The sequence below is a fragment of the Pleurodeles waltl genome, chromosome 5, assembly GCF_031143425.1.
Source record: "Pleurodeles waltl isolate 20211129_DDA chromosome 5, aPleWal1.hap1.20221129, whole genome shotgun sequence".
Lineage (NCBI taxonomy): Eukaryota > Metazoa > Chordata > Amphibia > Caudata > Salamandridae > Pleurodeles > Pleurodeles waltl.
Genome location: NC_090444.1, coordinates 1,324,931,050 through 1,324,945,854, shown reverse-complemented (window position 1 = coordinate 1,324,945,854; position 14,805 = coordinate 1,324,931,050). Strand labels below are relative to the sequence as shown.

The 14,805-nt window shown below is 45.7% G+C and overlaps 1 protein-coding gene across 3 annotated transcripts in view; it reads right to left on the bottom strand.

Moving 5' to 3' along the window:
• Positions 1-14,121, bottom strand: part of SNX14 (sorting nexin 14) — a 627,761-nt gene extending 613,640 nt beyond the window's left edge. For all 3 annotated transcript variants that reach the window (XM_069235584.1, XM_069235585.1, XM_069235586.1), the window contains exon 1: positions 13,871-14,121. In XM_069235584.1, the coding sequence (XP_069091685.1) occupies positions 13,871-14,037 (167 nt within the window). In that variant the 5' untranslated portion in view covers positions 14,038-14,121. The remainder of the gene's footprint in view (positions 1-13,870) is intronic.
• Between the last annotated feature and the right edge of the window lie 684 nt (positions 14,122-14,805).

The following is a 14,805-nucleotide window of genomic DNA, read 5'->3' as shown; positions in this document are numbered from 1 at the left end:
GCTGCTGTGTTTTACAGTAAAGCAAGAGATAGCATACTCCGAAGCCTCCGGTCCTGCCACAGAATTACAATAAGACCCGCAGGCCGCGGGTAGAGAAATGCCCCACAACTTGACCTCTCTAGTAGGGATGTTTGAGGGATCGGGGTCGAGGGCCTGAATTATCTTGTAACTTACTCTGCAGATTTCTCAATATGCGTTAGTAAACTTTAAAGCCAGGAAGCCGTTGAGGGAACTGCAGCAGCTGCTGAACACTTTTCAAACACAACCTTATCACACCTTTGTTATCGTTGGGCCTCGTTTCCTAAAAGACATTTTTTGCTTTTTATACGCTTGCATATAATTAATTACATTGTTTCCCTTTGCTTGTTTTGAATACGATTCCAAGTTCCTGTTAGATCTTTTAAAACAAGCCATGTCCATAATTTAGGCTCGAAGTATAGGGCACGTTAGCTACCCTTAGCAATCTCTTAGAGTTAACATTGAAGGGTGTTGCAGCACTACAGTCACCCCGGAGGCCCCCATAGCTACTGGTCTTACCTGAGAACACTGGTGCAGAACATGAGCTGTCCTGGGGCGGCAGCACGGCTTTTGTCAGGAGCCAAGCTGTGCATGTCTCTGGGTCAGTGGCGCACCAACACGCATGCCTGATAAACAGAGCAGCCTTTTCTTCACTCTCAATATGGGCCTTGAGGAGCCCCGAGAGGACGGTCTTTGCGATGTCAACCAGCAAGGTCAATGGCAAACTATCCCAGGATTGCTCAACGAGAGGCCATGCATCTTCAGCTCCTGTAGTGGGTAGGCGTGGCGTGCAATGTAATCATCAGCGTGGGCTGAAGAAGCTGTATTATACCTTTACCTGAATTGGCTGTGGCAAATGTCAATGACCTCTGAAAAAAGGTTAAAATAGCCTTCACAGCATGGAAAGAGATATATAAAGCTTACCTCTGCACCTCAGCGGATTTGCATGACACTCTTTATCCTTGCGGAGATGCAGAGGCAGGACCTAAAAAGAGTTAGTCTAACATGAGATGCATGGGTCTTGGCAGGGCTGGTGAGGATACTTCAAGTGAATGTAGTAGCCTCGAGGTATGATCTGCAGCACGAGCTCCCCACTAAATGAGGGAACGCAAGAACGACTCCACCCAAGGCCCAGTAGTTAAGCCTCATACTACCTCCTTAAGAATGGGCCCACCCGCTGGAGTTTACCAATACGTGCTCAGTACAGTTGCGGTTGACCTCTCTGAGCTCACTCCAAGGAGTCCAACAATATAAGCCACCCCACCTCTTTGGAAGACTGCTGACGCATTGCACAGCTCAAAGAACATCTTGCATGTATTCAAAATGGGGTAAGAAATGCCACATTCCATTTAACTCCTTCCTTTATTCTAAGAAGAGATTAGGCCTCAGGGAGGTCTCATTTTGTAACGATCGTAGCCGCTTGCCTTACTTGCAAATGTCCTTAATAAAGGGAAGAAGACACAGGTCCTTATTGGTGATTTTATTTAGCTCCTTATAATCAATGCAATGACGAAGTTCTCTGCTTCCATAAGAAACAAACATGGACACTCCAGCAGGAGACACACAAGTAGCAATAAAGCTATTTTGTACAATTTTTTCCAAACACTGCTCAATAACTTAATTCTTTGGCTCAGACAAGTAGTAAATTCTTCATAACAATACTAGTTCATTAAAAATAGTGGGTATGGTACAATCAATTCCCTTTGGGGGAGGGGGCGGAGCTTAGCCGAGCAGCAAGATGGCTGCTCGTTAGAGGGCTCTGCCGTCCAATGACAACATCTTGCATTTATCTGCTACCGGTGGGCTCCTACAGACAGACAACATATCGACTGCCTCTGGAGAAGGCTGGTGAAGATGCCCGTGTCTTTTACAGCACCCACAGGTTTGCCCGTAGCCTGGCAGACTGGGCCCGGCATGTATTGAGGCCTGGTGCGGCGTGGAGTTCCCATGTGCTGCTGCGGCCCACGAGGGGGGTCTGGCCTGGATATATAGCATCAAGGCAGACAAGAACAAAGAGCACTCTGGCAGCTGGTATCGCACCTCTTACTGACTTGCCCACATGCTGAGCCCTCAGGCTGGCTACAACATAGGCGGCCTGGGGCGTTGGCATCAGGCCTGGTGAAGTTACCGGGCCAAGCGCACCCAGGCTCAACACTAAATCACTGCAGCTGTACACCCCAGCGTCATCTGCGGCCTGGGCCCCTTCCCATCCACATGGGCCAGGGCATTAATAATTGACATTCCTGATACCACACCTCAGTGGCAGGTCGCATGGACCCACCGCTGCCTGCACTGGTAGCTCCCCAGTGCTGTCACCTGGTTTGAGCCCCAACTGACTCACACTATCCGGCTTTGCCGAGACAGCCTCCGACACTGTCTGAACAATCTATGTCACTCTCCTCCCACTTCTGTTTCATCTGCCCTGCCTGTTGCCCTCTAGACCTGCTCATGCCCCCTCCCCCCAGAGGATACGCTCTCCTCGGGGCGAGGCAGGTCCCACAGAGGGTGAGAGTACATATTCCAAAAGATTTTTCCTCTGCCCACAAAGGCTACAGACACATTGAACTGCCGGTGGCTACAGGTGTGGGCTGCCCAGAGATGTGGGACTGCACACCTATGAGGCCATCAGTTGGCTATCACCATCGCACACACTTTGCTGGTCCCGAGCAGGACATCTGGGACTCCGGTCCTGCTCATGCCCCCCGCTGAGGTGATCAATGGGAGTGAGGCGAGCCCCAGATGATTCCACAATCTGGTACTATGGTCCCACTATTTGTTTTTTAAACTCTCGGACACCTCGCTTTGCTCCTATGTGGCCACACACGGAATGATATTTCAACTTTGCTCCCCCTCACGTCGCCATCTAGTGGCACGTCGTTCGCTGGGGCCGCGGCTGCCTCCGCTCGCCCCATAATTGCACGACTGTTGAACTATAAGGACAGGGACCCCATACTGCATCTCGCCCATGAGCGCTGAGGGTTCAAACACCAGGGAAATGCTCCACCATGTCACCCAGACTACATCCAGGCACACAAACAGCTCGCCGTGAATTTCTGCCAGCCAAGAAACTGCTCCGAAATGCAGATATTTAATACGCCCTCCTGTACCCTGCATCTCACTCCAGGGGAAATCACACTTCTTCACCAACGCCAAATCCTCTCTGAAATTCACCAAGCACATTACAACACAGAAGTTCTCGCCCAGGAGCTCATTCTGGGACCCGGTGGAAAATCCCCAGTGACAATGACTGAAACAGGTGCTCCCTTGGCACTACTTGGGTCAGTGAGATGGCAAACAAACCTTCATTACCTCTACTGTTGAATATGGCTGTAGCCATGACACCTGCTGTTTGGGGCATCTACATCTCCACTGTTCAACATCAGACCTCCCAAGCCAGCTGACTGAAACCTGGAGTGCTTGGCGCCCCTTCGGCAACGCTGCCAGTCTCTAGCCAGGTCGCTCGCCTAGCTCTATTCAGCCTCCAAGGTTGTTTCCCAGGCTTGTTCTTCTCAAGGGTAACTGGGGTGGGGTTTAGCTACTCAACCTCGTTGCTGGGTTGGAGTGGGAGGCGGGTGGGTTTGGGTTGTCGCAAAATGATGTTTGTTATGGTTGATCTTCATTCCTCACACGTCCCCGACAAGGTCACTCACTACACTCCTATAGTGCTGCATGCAGGTTCTCTCCTTACACACAACTGTACTACTCCTGCGCCTTTCCCCGAGGCCTACATGACCACCATCACTTGCCTCACCTGGAATATCCAAAGGCTGAATGACCGCAGGAAGGTGTGTTTGGTGCATGCATACCTAAACACACAGCACAGATGTCTGCTTTTTCAAAGAGCTATATCTGACACATTCATCTGCATCTGGAATATATGCATGATGGTGCGGGGAGAACTACACTTCCCTGTAGTCCAATTATGCTTGGGGTTGCTATACTACTCCGTAGAGGATTACAGTGGCCACCGACACGCTCAATATGTGACGAAGCTGCAACTTTGTCCTGCTCGCTGGCTCTCTCCACGGGCAAGTGCAGTACACACCCTCATCACTATCATCCAGGACAATTGTCTACATGACGAATGGTGGAAAACCCACAACACACACAAGGAGGGCACATGTATCACAGCTTTCTGCAATATATGGTCCAGGATATATTACTGGCTCCTGTCCCGGGATGTGCTGACTTGCGTGACGCACTTCCCCTATACCATCTCCAATCATGTTCATTTAGAACTATCCACCCCTCATTCCCTCCCCCACACCATCACTTGGCAACTCCCCCCACATGCACTACGAGACGCTGTTTTTCGCCAGAATATTTCAGAGTACTTTGCACATAACAAGGGCTGTATTACCTCCCCATCCGCGCGCTGGGAGTCCTTCAAAGTGGTCATCAGTGACATGTGCATTGCAAAAGGAAAACAAAGTCCCCATTGAGGAGGAAGAGGCAGCTTGTGATGATCACTGGAGAATCTTCGCTTCTGAGATCTCCTCCAAGCAACCACCAGCCAAGTAACAATTTTCACGACAGAATTAAACTGATAATGAGAGAGTCCAGGTCCTCCGCTTCAAATACAGGTTATGCCGCTCCAACCAGGGTAACCCAAACACCACTGGATAATTGAGAGAGGCAAGAACAGCAAAGGAACGTACTCAGAGTGACTTCTAGCAGACATCTTCAATGAAACAGACATTTCATTGAGTCGAACTGACTCATCAGGTGAATCAACATTCCAAATGACAGTGTAAGGGGACAGACCAAGAATAAGGCCAGAAGGTGGAAGAAAGGAACAAAGGTAATGAGAGTTTTCAAAACAAGCTCATATCACAAAATTCCCTTACAACATGAAACAAAAAGAAGTAGAAAACTAAAACACCGAAAAATAAAGATAGAATAAGCAAACACAAGCCACACCAATATCCCAAAAGCTGTAATCTATACAATGGGAAACGCTACAATGTGGCAGGTATCCCCAGAAAAGAGCAAGGCGGGGTTAAAGAAATACTACACACTAATCAAAACCCGTTTGCCAATATGATGGTTTCTCCCTTGACTGAAATTCGTCCCACTTCTTTCCTGGAATGAGGTGGTTCCCTTTTTGTCCATTGCTAATCGCATCAATAAGCTCCATGTCTGTACATTCCCAAATTGTACTACTTTAGAACTCACCCAGACAATTTCCATGGGCAGACAGAAGACCGACCCTTTAACTGTCTTAGGTTTTCTGACTTGCACTACATCCCAAGTTCTGCCTATCAATCCCTGGTGGTTATCATAACAGGTCTTGTATTAGCTTTGGTGTGTGTGTGCCCTATTCAAAATGTTCTAACAACCTCTACCATTTGGTTCAAACCTTACCAGCAAGGTGCCAAGATTGTCCCTGCTTTTCTCCCATTTAAAGACATTAATGAAGAAATTCCAGTAACTGATTGTGGAGTGGTGCAATAAGCGCACAACATGTTTTGCAGTGTCACTTTACCTGGCAGAGTGTTAACCAATGATTGCTGTAAAAAAATTATCATGCAATTCATCTTTTAGACCGTACTGTTTCCCTTGGGAAATACAAAGAGGTCTGCTGCGTCAGATGGACTTTTCTACAATGAGCCTCCTCGTGTGATTTTACATAAACTGCGCACCAACTTCTGTCACCAAAATCTCTGTCTGGTTCACACTCTGTCAAAAAAGTGTCCCTCAAAAATGAAGCCAGAACCTGTGTAGTAATATGATCCACCACCTTTACTACAACTGTGGTAGTCCATCAGGACAATCACAAATCTTCCCTCAAGTTCCTTCTCAGGTTCAATAATATTCTAGGCAAGTTGACACCAAAGCAGGGTTTAGTTTGGACTGGCAGAACACCTTCAGGCCCACTTCCAAAGTTCAGAACTGCGATGGGACCACTTAGCAGGATAGGACTCACAGACGGCTGAGTCCAGGTGCTGGCTTCACGGTTGTTGGAGCCTTTTGGCTGTTAGGCTCTAGTCAGAAGGCCAGACAACTAGTCCCTGGTTTTACTTTGGAGTCCTGGGTTCAACCGGTACCGGTCCAGTCCTTCTCACCCAGGCAAGAAGGCAACAGGTCAGCCCAGCAAGGCAGCAGTCCAGCTGGGCAGCAGTCCAGCAGGGCGGTAGACCTTTCAGGAGCACATCAGCCCTTCTTCCTGGCAGAGTAACCACACATTCAGACCTGTACTGAAAAACTGGTATCTCATATATATTTATACCTGGTGCCTTTCCTCTGGAAAGTGGGAGAAACTTCTAGAAATTACCTTTAAATGGCACAGGCTTCCTGCCTTCTCTGCTCTGGGTCCAGACTAACCACAGAGGGTATGCAGCCCTTTGTGCGGAGGCAGGACACAGCCTACTCAAGTGTACGCAGGGCTGTGTATAGCTATACCCACCCATCCTGCCAGTAATTGCCCATACAGGTGCACCTAAGCTCTCTATTGTGTGTGGTTGTCTAGGAGGAATACACAAAGCCCAACTGTCAGCTACACTCAGTCATGTGACCCAGAGACAGGCTACAGGCTTTAAACGGTTAAGGAAAGAAAATGCCAACTTTCTAAAAGTGGCGTTTTCAAAGCTGTAATGTAAAATCTGACTTCACCATCAGACAGGATTTAAATTACATTTTCAAAGACACTAAGCATAAACTGATTAACTGCTCCCATTTAGAAATTATCACTTATTAAATGCAATAAGATAACAACAATGAAAGGTAGGCCTTGCAATAGTGAAAAATTAACTTAAGGGTTTTCACTAACAGGGCATGTAAAACTAAAAACGTATGTCTCGTTTTTTTAAATGCACTGCACCCTGCCCTCTGAGCTGTTCAGGGCCTTCCATAGGGGTGACTTACATGTATTAAAAAGGAAGGTTTGTGCCTGACAAAAGGTTTATTTTGCCAGGTTGAAAGGGCAGTTTAAAACTGCACAGACAGGATACAGTGACAGATCTGAGACATTTTTAAAGGGCGGGTGGCACAATCAGTATTGCAGGCCTACTAATAGAATTTAAGTTAAAGTTCCTTGGTACATGCAGTACCACTTTACTAGGGACTTACAAGTAAATTAGATATGCCAATTTGGGATAAGCCAATATTACCACATTGTAAGTAATAAGCACGTGCACTTTAGTAATGGTTAGCAGGAATAAATTGTGAAGAGTCCTAAGGCCAGCAAAAATAAGATCAGCAAAAATAAGAGAAGGAAGGCAAAAGGTTTGGTGGGAAGACCATCCAAAGGCTGACAGATCTAACACCCCCCACCCCAACACTGGGAAGCAGGCAGCAGTCAATATAAACATTTGGAGATCAATTCTCTTAAGAATACATACAGGAGAAGGCTCCCACACCCACTTTTTTGGGCCACTTTGAAGCCAGTTAGACTGCTTATGAGAGACATCTACATCTTAATATGCAGGTCTGACTTTTCAGTCATCTTCTTCGGAGTAGGTTGTAGATCAAAGTAATGTCATGCTGCAGGGCCTCAGCCCAGTTTCTCTGGCAGAAATGATTTCAGAGTGCACCACAGCAGCGCTACCAGGCACCCACCAGGTCTGACAAACTTAAATCTTTGCACTAATGTCTTGCTCTCTGTAGGAAAGTACCATCTTGCCTGGCATGTTACCCTCATATTTCACTGTATGTATGTTGTTTTAGTCCTTGTGTCACTGGGACCCTGCCAGGCAGGGCCCCAGTGCTCATAGTATGTGTTCCCTGTGTGATGCCTAGCTGTATCACTGAGGCTCTGCTAACCAGAACCTCAGTGTTTATGCTCTCTCTGCTTTCTAAATTTGTCACTGCAGGCTAGTGACTAAATTTACCAATTCTCATTGGCACACTGGTACACCCATATAATTCCCTTGTATATGGTACTGAGGTACCCAGGGTATTGGGGTTCCAGGAGATCCCTATGGGCTGCAGCATTTCTTTTGCCACCCATAGGGAGCTCTGACAATTCTTACACAGGCCTGCCAGTGAAGCCTGTGAAGCCTGTGTGAAATAACATCCACGTTATTTCACAGCCATTTTCCACTGCACATAAGTAACTTATAAGTCACCTATATGTCTAACCTTCACCTGGTGAAGGTTGGGTGCCAAGTTACTTAGAGTGTGGGCACCCTAGCAATAGCCAAGGTGCCCCCACATCGTTCAGGGCAAATTCCCCAGAAATTGAGCGTGCGGGGACACCATTACACGCGTGCACTATACATAGGTCACTACCTGGTAACTCCGAACATGGCCATGTAACATGTCTAAGATCATGGAATTGTCACCTCAATACCATTCTGGTATTGGGGGACAATTCCATGATCCCAAGGGTCTCTAGCACAGAACCCGGGTACTGCCAAACTGCCTTTCCGGGGTTTCCACTGCAGCTGCTGCTGCTGATAACCACTCAGACAGGTTTCTGCCCTCCTGGGGTCCAGGCAGCCCTGGCCCAGGAAGGCAGAAGAAAGGATTTCCTCTGAGAGAGGGTGTTACACCCTCCCCCTTTGGAAATAGGTGTGAAGGGCTGGAGAGGAGTAGCCTCCCCCAGCCTCTGGAAATGCTTTGATGGGCACAGATGGTGCCCATCTCTGCATAAGCCAGTCCACACCGGTTCAGGGATCCCCCAGCCCTGCTCTGACGCGAAACTGGCCAAGGGAAAGTGGAGTGACCACTCCCCTGACCAGTACCTCCCAGGGGAGGTGCCCAGAGCTCCTCCAGTGTGTCCTAGACCTCTGCCATCTTGGAAACAGAGGTGTTGGGGGCACACTGGACTGCTCTGAGTGGCCAGTGCCAGCAGGTGACGTCAGAGACCCCCGCAGATGGGCTCTTACCTTTCTTCGTAGGCAATCCTCCTTTCTTGGTAGCCAAACCTCCTTTTCTGGCTATTTAGGGTCTCTGCTTTGGGGAATTCTTCAGATAACGAATGCAAGAGCTCACCAGAGTTCCTCTGCATCTCCTTCTTCCAAGGATCGACCGCTGACTGCTCCAAGACGCCTGCAAAACCGCAACAAAGTAGCAAGACGACTACCAGCAACATTGTAGCGCCTCATCCTGCCGGCTTTCTCAACTGTTTCCTGGTGGTGCATGCTCTGGGGGTCGCCTGCCTTCACCCTGCACCAGAAGCTCAGAAGAAATCTCCTGTGGGTCGACGGAATCTTCCCCCTGCTAACGCAGGCACCAAAAGACTGCATCACTGGTCCTCTGGGTCCCCTCTCATCCTGACGAGCGTGGTCCCTGGAACACAGGAACTCTACCCAAGGGACTCCCACAGTCCAGTGGCCCTTCAGTCCAAGTTTGGTGGAGGTAAGTCCTTTCCTCCCCACGCTAGCCTGCAAACCTGTGTACTGTGTGATTTCCAGCTGCTCCGGCTTCTGTGCATTCTTCCAGGATTTCCTTCGTGCACAGCCTAGCCTGGGTCCCCAGCACTCTGCCCTGCAGTGCTCAACCCACTGAGTTGGCCTCCGATGTCGTGGGACCCTCTTTTGTAACTCTGCGTGGACTCCAGTTCACAAATCTTCCAAGTGCCTGGTCAGGTACTTGTGCTGGTGCTGTCTGCTTCTGTGAGGGCTCTCTGAGTTGCTGAGCGCCCCCTCTGTCTCCTCCTCCAAGGGGCGACATCCTGGTCCTTCCTGGTCCTCAGCAGCACCCAAAAACCTCTACCGCGACCCTTGCAGCTAGCAAGGCTTGTTAGCGGTATTTCTGCGTGGAACACTTCTGCAACCTTCATAGCGACGTGGGACATCTTCCTGCCAAAGGAGAAGTTCCTAGTCCTCTTCGTTCTTGCAGAATTTCAAGCTTCTTCCATCCGGAGGCAGCTTCCTTAGACCTTCATCCGGGGTTTCCTGGGATCCTGCCACCCCGGACACTGTCACGACTATTGGACTTGGTCCCCTTGCTTTGCAGGTCCAGGAATCCGTTTTCAGTGCACTGCTGGTGTTTGTTGTTCTTGCAGAATCCCCCTATCACGACTACTGTGCCCTTTTGGGGTAGTAAGTGTACTTTACTCCTACTTTTCAGGGTCTTGGGGTGGGGTATCTTGGGCACCCTGACTGTTTTCTTACAGTCCCAGCGACCCTGTACAAGCTCCCATAGGACTGGGGTCCATTTGTGATTCGCATTCCACTTTTGGAGTATATGGTTTGTGTTGCCCCTAGACCTATGCTTGCCTATTGCAACCTATTGTAATTCTACACTGTTTGCATTACTTTTCTGACTCTTACTTACCTATTTCTGGTTTGTGTACATATAACTTGTGTATATTGCTTACCTTCTTACTGAGGGTACTCACTGAGATACTTAGGCATATTGTCATAAAAATAAAGTACCTTTATTTTTAGTAACTCTGAGTATTGGGTTTTCTTATGATATTGTGCATATGATATAAGTGGTATAGTAGGAGCTTTGCATGTCTCCTAGTTCAGCCTAAGCTGCTTTGCCATAGCTACCTTCTATCAGCCTAAGCTGCTAGAAACACCTCTCTTCTACGAATAAGGGATAACTGGACCTGGCACCGAGTGTAAGTACCTCTGGTACCCACTACAAGCCAGGCCAGCCTCCTACACTCTCCCGCTCTCCGATAGCCTCAGGAGCTGCGGCCAGTTTGATGGAGGCAGGCAGCTTGTCTCAAGCAGAGAGCGTTTGAGGCATAGAATAGGTCAAGGCATCAGGGTCAGAGCAAAGCTGCAACGTAGATGAAAGACAGGCAGCCAGGCGAACAGGGGAGTTCCAGGGAACACCAGGAGGCACAGTTCAGCACATATTGGTGAGAAGAAACCATTGCATCAAGTGCAGTCAGTAGCACACTAAACACTGAGTAGGTGTGGATACCTAAGGGGCATGGTGCTCTTCCACCACTCCAGCTTCCTAGTCTCTTTACCAATGTTGTAATATGAATATCCACAATGTGCTGAAGGAGAATAAAAACAGTTTACTGACACTAAGACAAACACCACCAACTGCCCAGATGGAAACTCAGTGCCTCACAGAAATCTTGTTTGGCGATTCAACATTCTGTTGACGTTTTCACAGAAATCTCATTAATTATTTACCGGCTCCTAGTTTGCAGGATTATGGGCAAACGAGTCAATACAGACCGTATTCCAAGAACTAAGATTCTAAATTAACCCTTCACAAGACAAGGATTCAAAGTAAAACCATAAAGGTTTAATAAAATTTAGAATCATAACAGAAGGAAAAATATAGTTGAACTGGTAAATCAATAATTCATAATAAGTAAGAGGTCTATAAAAATCACTAAGTCCAAAGTCAGAAAGGGAATTGGCATGAAGTCTGCTTCTGAAGACTAGGCAAAATGTTCTTGTACTCAAAAATATTCTAAGTAAATAATCAAATAACAGTCTGACATGGGGACTGCTCGGTATGAAAGCAAGAAATAGTCTGCTACACATCCCCAAAAGGGTATTTTTTAAATAGGGTTTCAGGCAGTAAAAGACACATTCCCGACATGGGGTGTCAATAATGACAAAAACCAAGAGATTTTCATAAGCATGGTACATTAACTGCAACACTTTTAGAGATACCTTCAGAACACATACTTTATTTAAACTAACCCCTTAACTAAAAACAAGACAATGACACTACGTCTTTGAATGTGTTCAATTCTATGGACCCTTAAACTTCATCCGCAGGACTAGTACAAGTCCTTGGTTTGTTGATTGAGTGAGTACAGTTAGGATACATCTTCCAACGAAACTACAAAAGAAATGGCATTTCGTTTCAGCACAACATCACAAAATAAATCCTATTTCTGCTATGTTATGTTAATGGAAAAGAACACCAGCAGGTTTGCCTAAATATGAAGAATAAAATAGCATGTCTTTCATAACTGAAAAAATGCATGTTAATAGCAGCAGTACGGGGGTCTAATTATGTCAACTCAAGGCCTGGTTAAGAAAACTTAAAACAACAACACAACCTTATTTTAGTAAATAAATTTACTCTAACAGTTCTGAAGGTCAAGGTAAGGGGACAAGAGGATAAGACATGATGTGAAGGAAGGAACCAAGTCAATAAAGGTTATCAAAAGAAGCTCATATCACAACACTTTGCCGCCTGTATTATTTTCTGATTCATTCGCTGCCATCTCAGTCCTACTTAAAGGATGCAAACTGGTCATCTATCAACTAAACATTGTTTAAATCCCTCACTGTAGTGTCTAGAGCTATAAGCAATCCTTGGCCTACCTTCCTCTATGCTACCTTATATCCAGACAAAATACCATGCATTCAACTAATCTTCAACTTCTTGCAACAGTTAACCCACCGCTGGGCATATCTAATTTCCGTTTATTTCATTTACTTGGTTCTGATAACTGAAATGCTCCAGGGCAGGCTGTTAGGGCATAACATCTACAATGGAAACAAGATTTCCCGAAACACATATTTTTGAATGTGTGTTTCCTGGATAACATAATTCTTGACGGTATCCCTCGCAAATGAAGGTAAAGCCACACATCTATATTTGGGTATGTAAGTATCCCTTGAACTACAAATCAATTATGTTACTCTTTTTTTTTTATTTGCCCTGTACTCAACGCCATTTTACTAAGTATTTGTCTCTGCCAACATTTAAAGTAAATAACACATATCAAAACAAGGCATATCAGTCTAAGTCCATGGATGTACCTGGTTCACAGAAAGTCTAACAGCACTGATTACTTTAAATAAGGGTCCCAGTTTTACATTTTTACATATACATACAAACAGAAAACAACGTGTTTCCTGTCTGTTGCATTTATTTTTAAAAGTGGGAAAAACAGAAAATTGTGCTTCTAGTGAGTTACTGTCCATGCTATCCTTCATGAATTCCAGACCAACAGCTGAGCAGAAAGATAGCATGGGGAGGTTAAATAAACAAAAAACGGGCTGAGATTTTCTAAAATACAGACATAGGTTAACATATATTATTAAATAATTCTAAGACTTACCTGTGTGTTTATATATATATATATATATATATATATATATATATATATATATATATATATATATATATATATTTGGCTGCTTAAATGGCTAAAAACTAGACAGGTGTCAAAGAATGAGGGCATGTTTATCACTTAAATCAATTTGGAAATATACCATAGTACGAGTCCATTCTCAAAAAACTAAATAATTATGAATAAATACCATTAAGACTGAAAAAAAAGAAATATGTATAAATACAGACGAAAATGTTAAAAAATAAATACCGTAAAACTGGGAGTCGTACGTGTAAGTGAAAGCAGCTAGTGACAGAGGGGGTAGTATGCGCAAATGGTATACACAGCTGACGAAACTACCATCGCCCATAGTGCGCACTGTCGGGCTTAAAACACACCACAGCCCAGGTGTTATACAAGAACAGAATTTACGTGAGTTTTCCTAATCCCTATAGCAAACGTAAAATACACCCTTGTTTTCGCGTTTCGACCAGTGTCTGTCTCTTTCTGGGGTATACAAGTAAAACAGTTAGACGAACAACATTTTATTTAAGAGCAGCGGTCTACAAGAATCTTAATGTAAACATCGTAAAATATACCAAAACATCAATATGAACACAGTCGAATGTGACAGCGCGTGACAAACACACAATTTGGCAGTGTAGTCCACTGAGATGATGCGATTGGGCAGAAAAGGTAGTCCCTCAATTGGATTAACTTGTGGGCCAATCATAAATCAGCAAAGCGCTGCCTGACTCCTTCATGGCCACGGTTATTAAGGAGTCCAGTTTCACCCCCGGTATTGGTACATAACATGTTTTAATTGTAAGCGAGGGAAACGATCCAGTGGCCGTGCATTTAAACTGGAATCAGATGCCTTTCTAGGGACTTCAGAGTGTCACCCATGCCACCTACCTATTGAAGAAGAGTGTGGAGAATGCCAAGAAGAAGAGAATGCAGCAGAATACCGGATACTGGCGGCATGTTTCCCTGATGGCGTCTACGCGCAGCCTTTGTCTCAGGGTTTCCCGAAGCTCTTTCAGAGCTGTCCCCCGTGTTGGGGAGTCCTGTGACCCTGACATTATGTCGGAGCACCTGAGCCCACAGCCGAGCTAGTGTTGGTGGTTTGACAGCCCCTCCTAAACCACCCTCCCTCCTCATATTCCTGACGCGCCGATTCCGGCCAAAGAAAGTGACAAAGGACTAGAGCAGCACCAATTAATTTCAGCCATCTTTGTGCGTCTCTTCTGCTTCTTTGTGCTGTACGTTTTGTTGACAATTCCGTCCTGAACAGCAAACTACTTTTTACTCTATTCGATGTCTAGCAAACTAGTCAACGTATAACTTGTATTTAAACAGTTCACGTCGCCCCTTGGGCAGTTTAATAGATTTTTAACTCAAACTAATGATAACGCGTCCTTTTATGTTAATTTATTACACATTAGGACTCGTTTTAGGCCAATGAATCTTTTGACCCAGTTGAGAGACACCGTAGGACGAGATAGCTGATCAATATGTCAATCAATATATCAATAATGTCATCAACGTTTATCACAACAATACATTTCACTTTAGTCAAAGTCATTAATCAGTTCAACGATGCTACCATGGCCTTTCAGTCATGAATAACCACACCAGTTTAGTAGAATTTTATTAATTTTATTCCCTATTGATTACAGTCTACGAGTAAATGAGTTAATCTCAAAACCAAGAAACATAAGAGCATAGTCACGATATGGCAGCTGTGATAAGATTTCATTAACGCGAGAATCACAAACATTAGAACATAGCACGGCGTAAACATAGATCAAAATAACAGAGTGTCAAATATGCGTCAGTTCAACATAGCA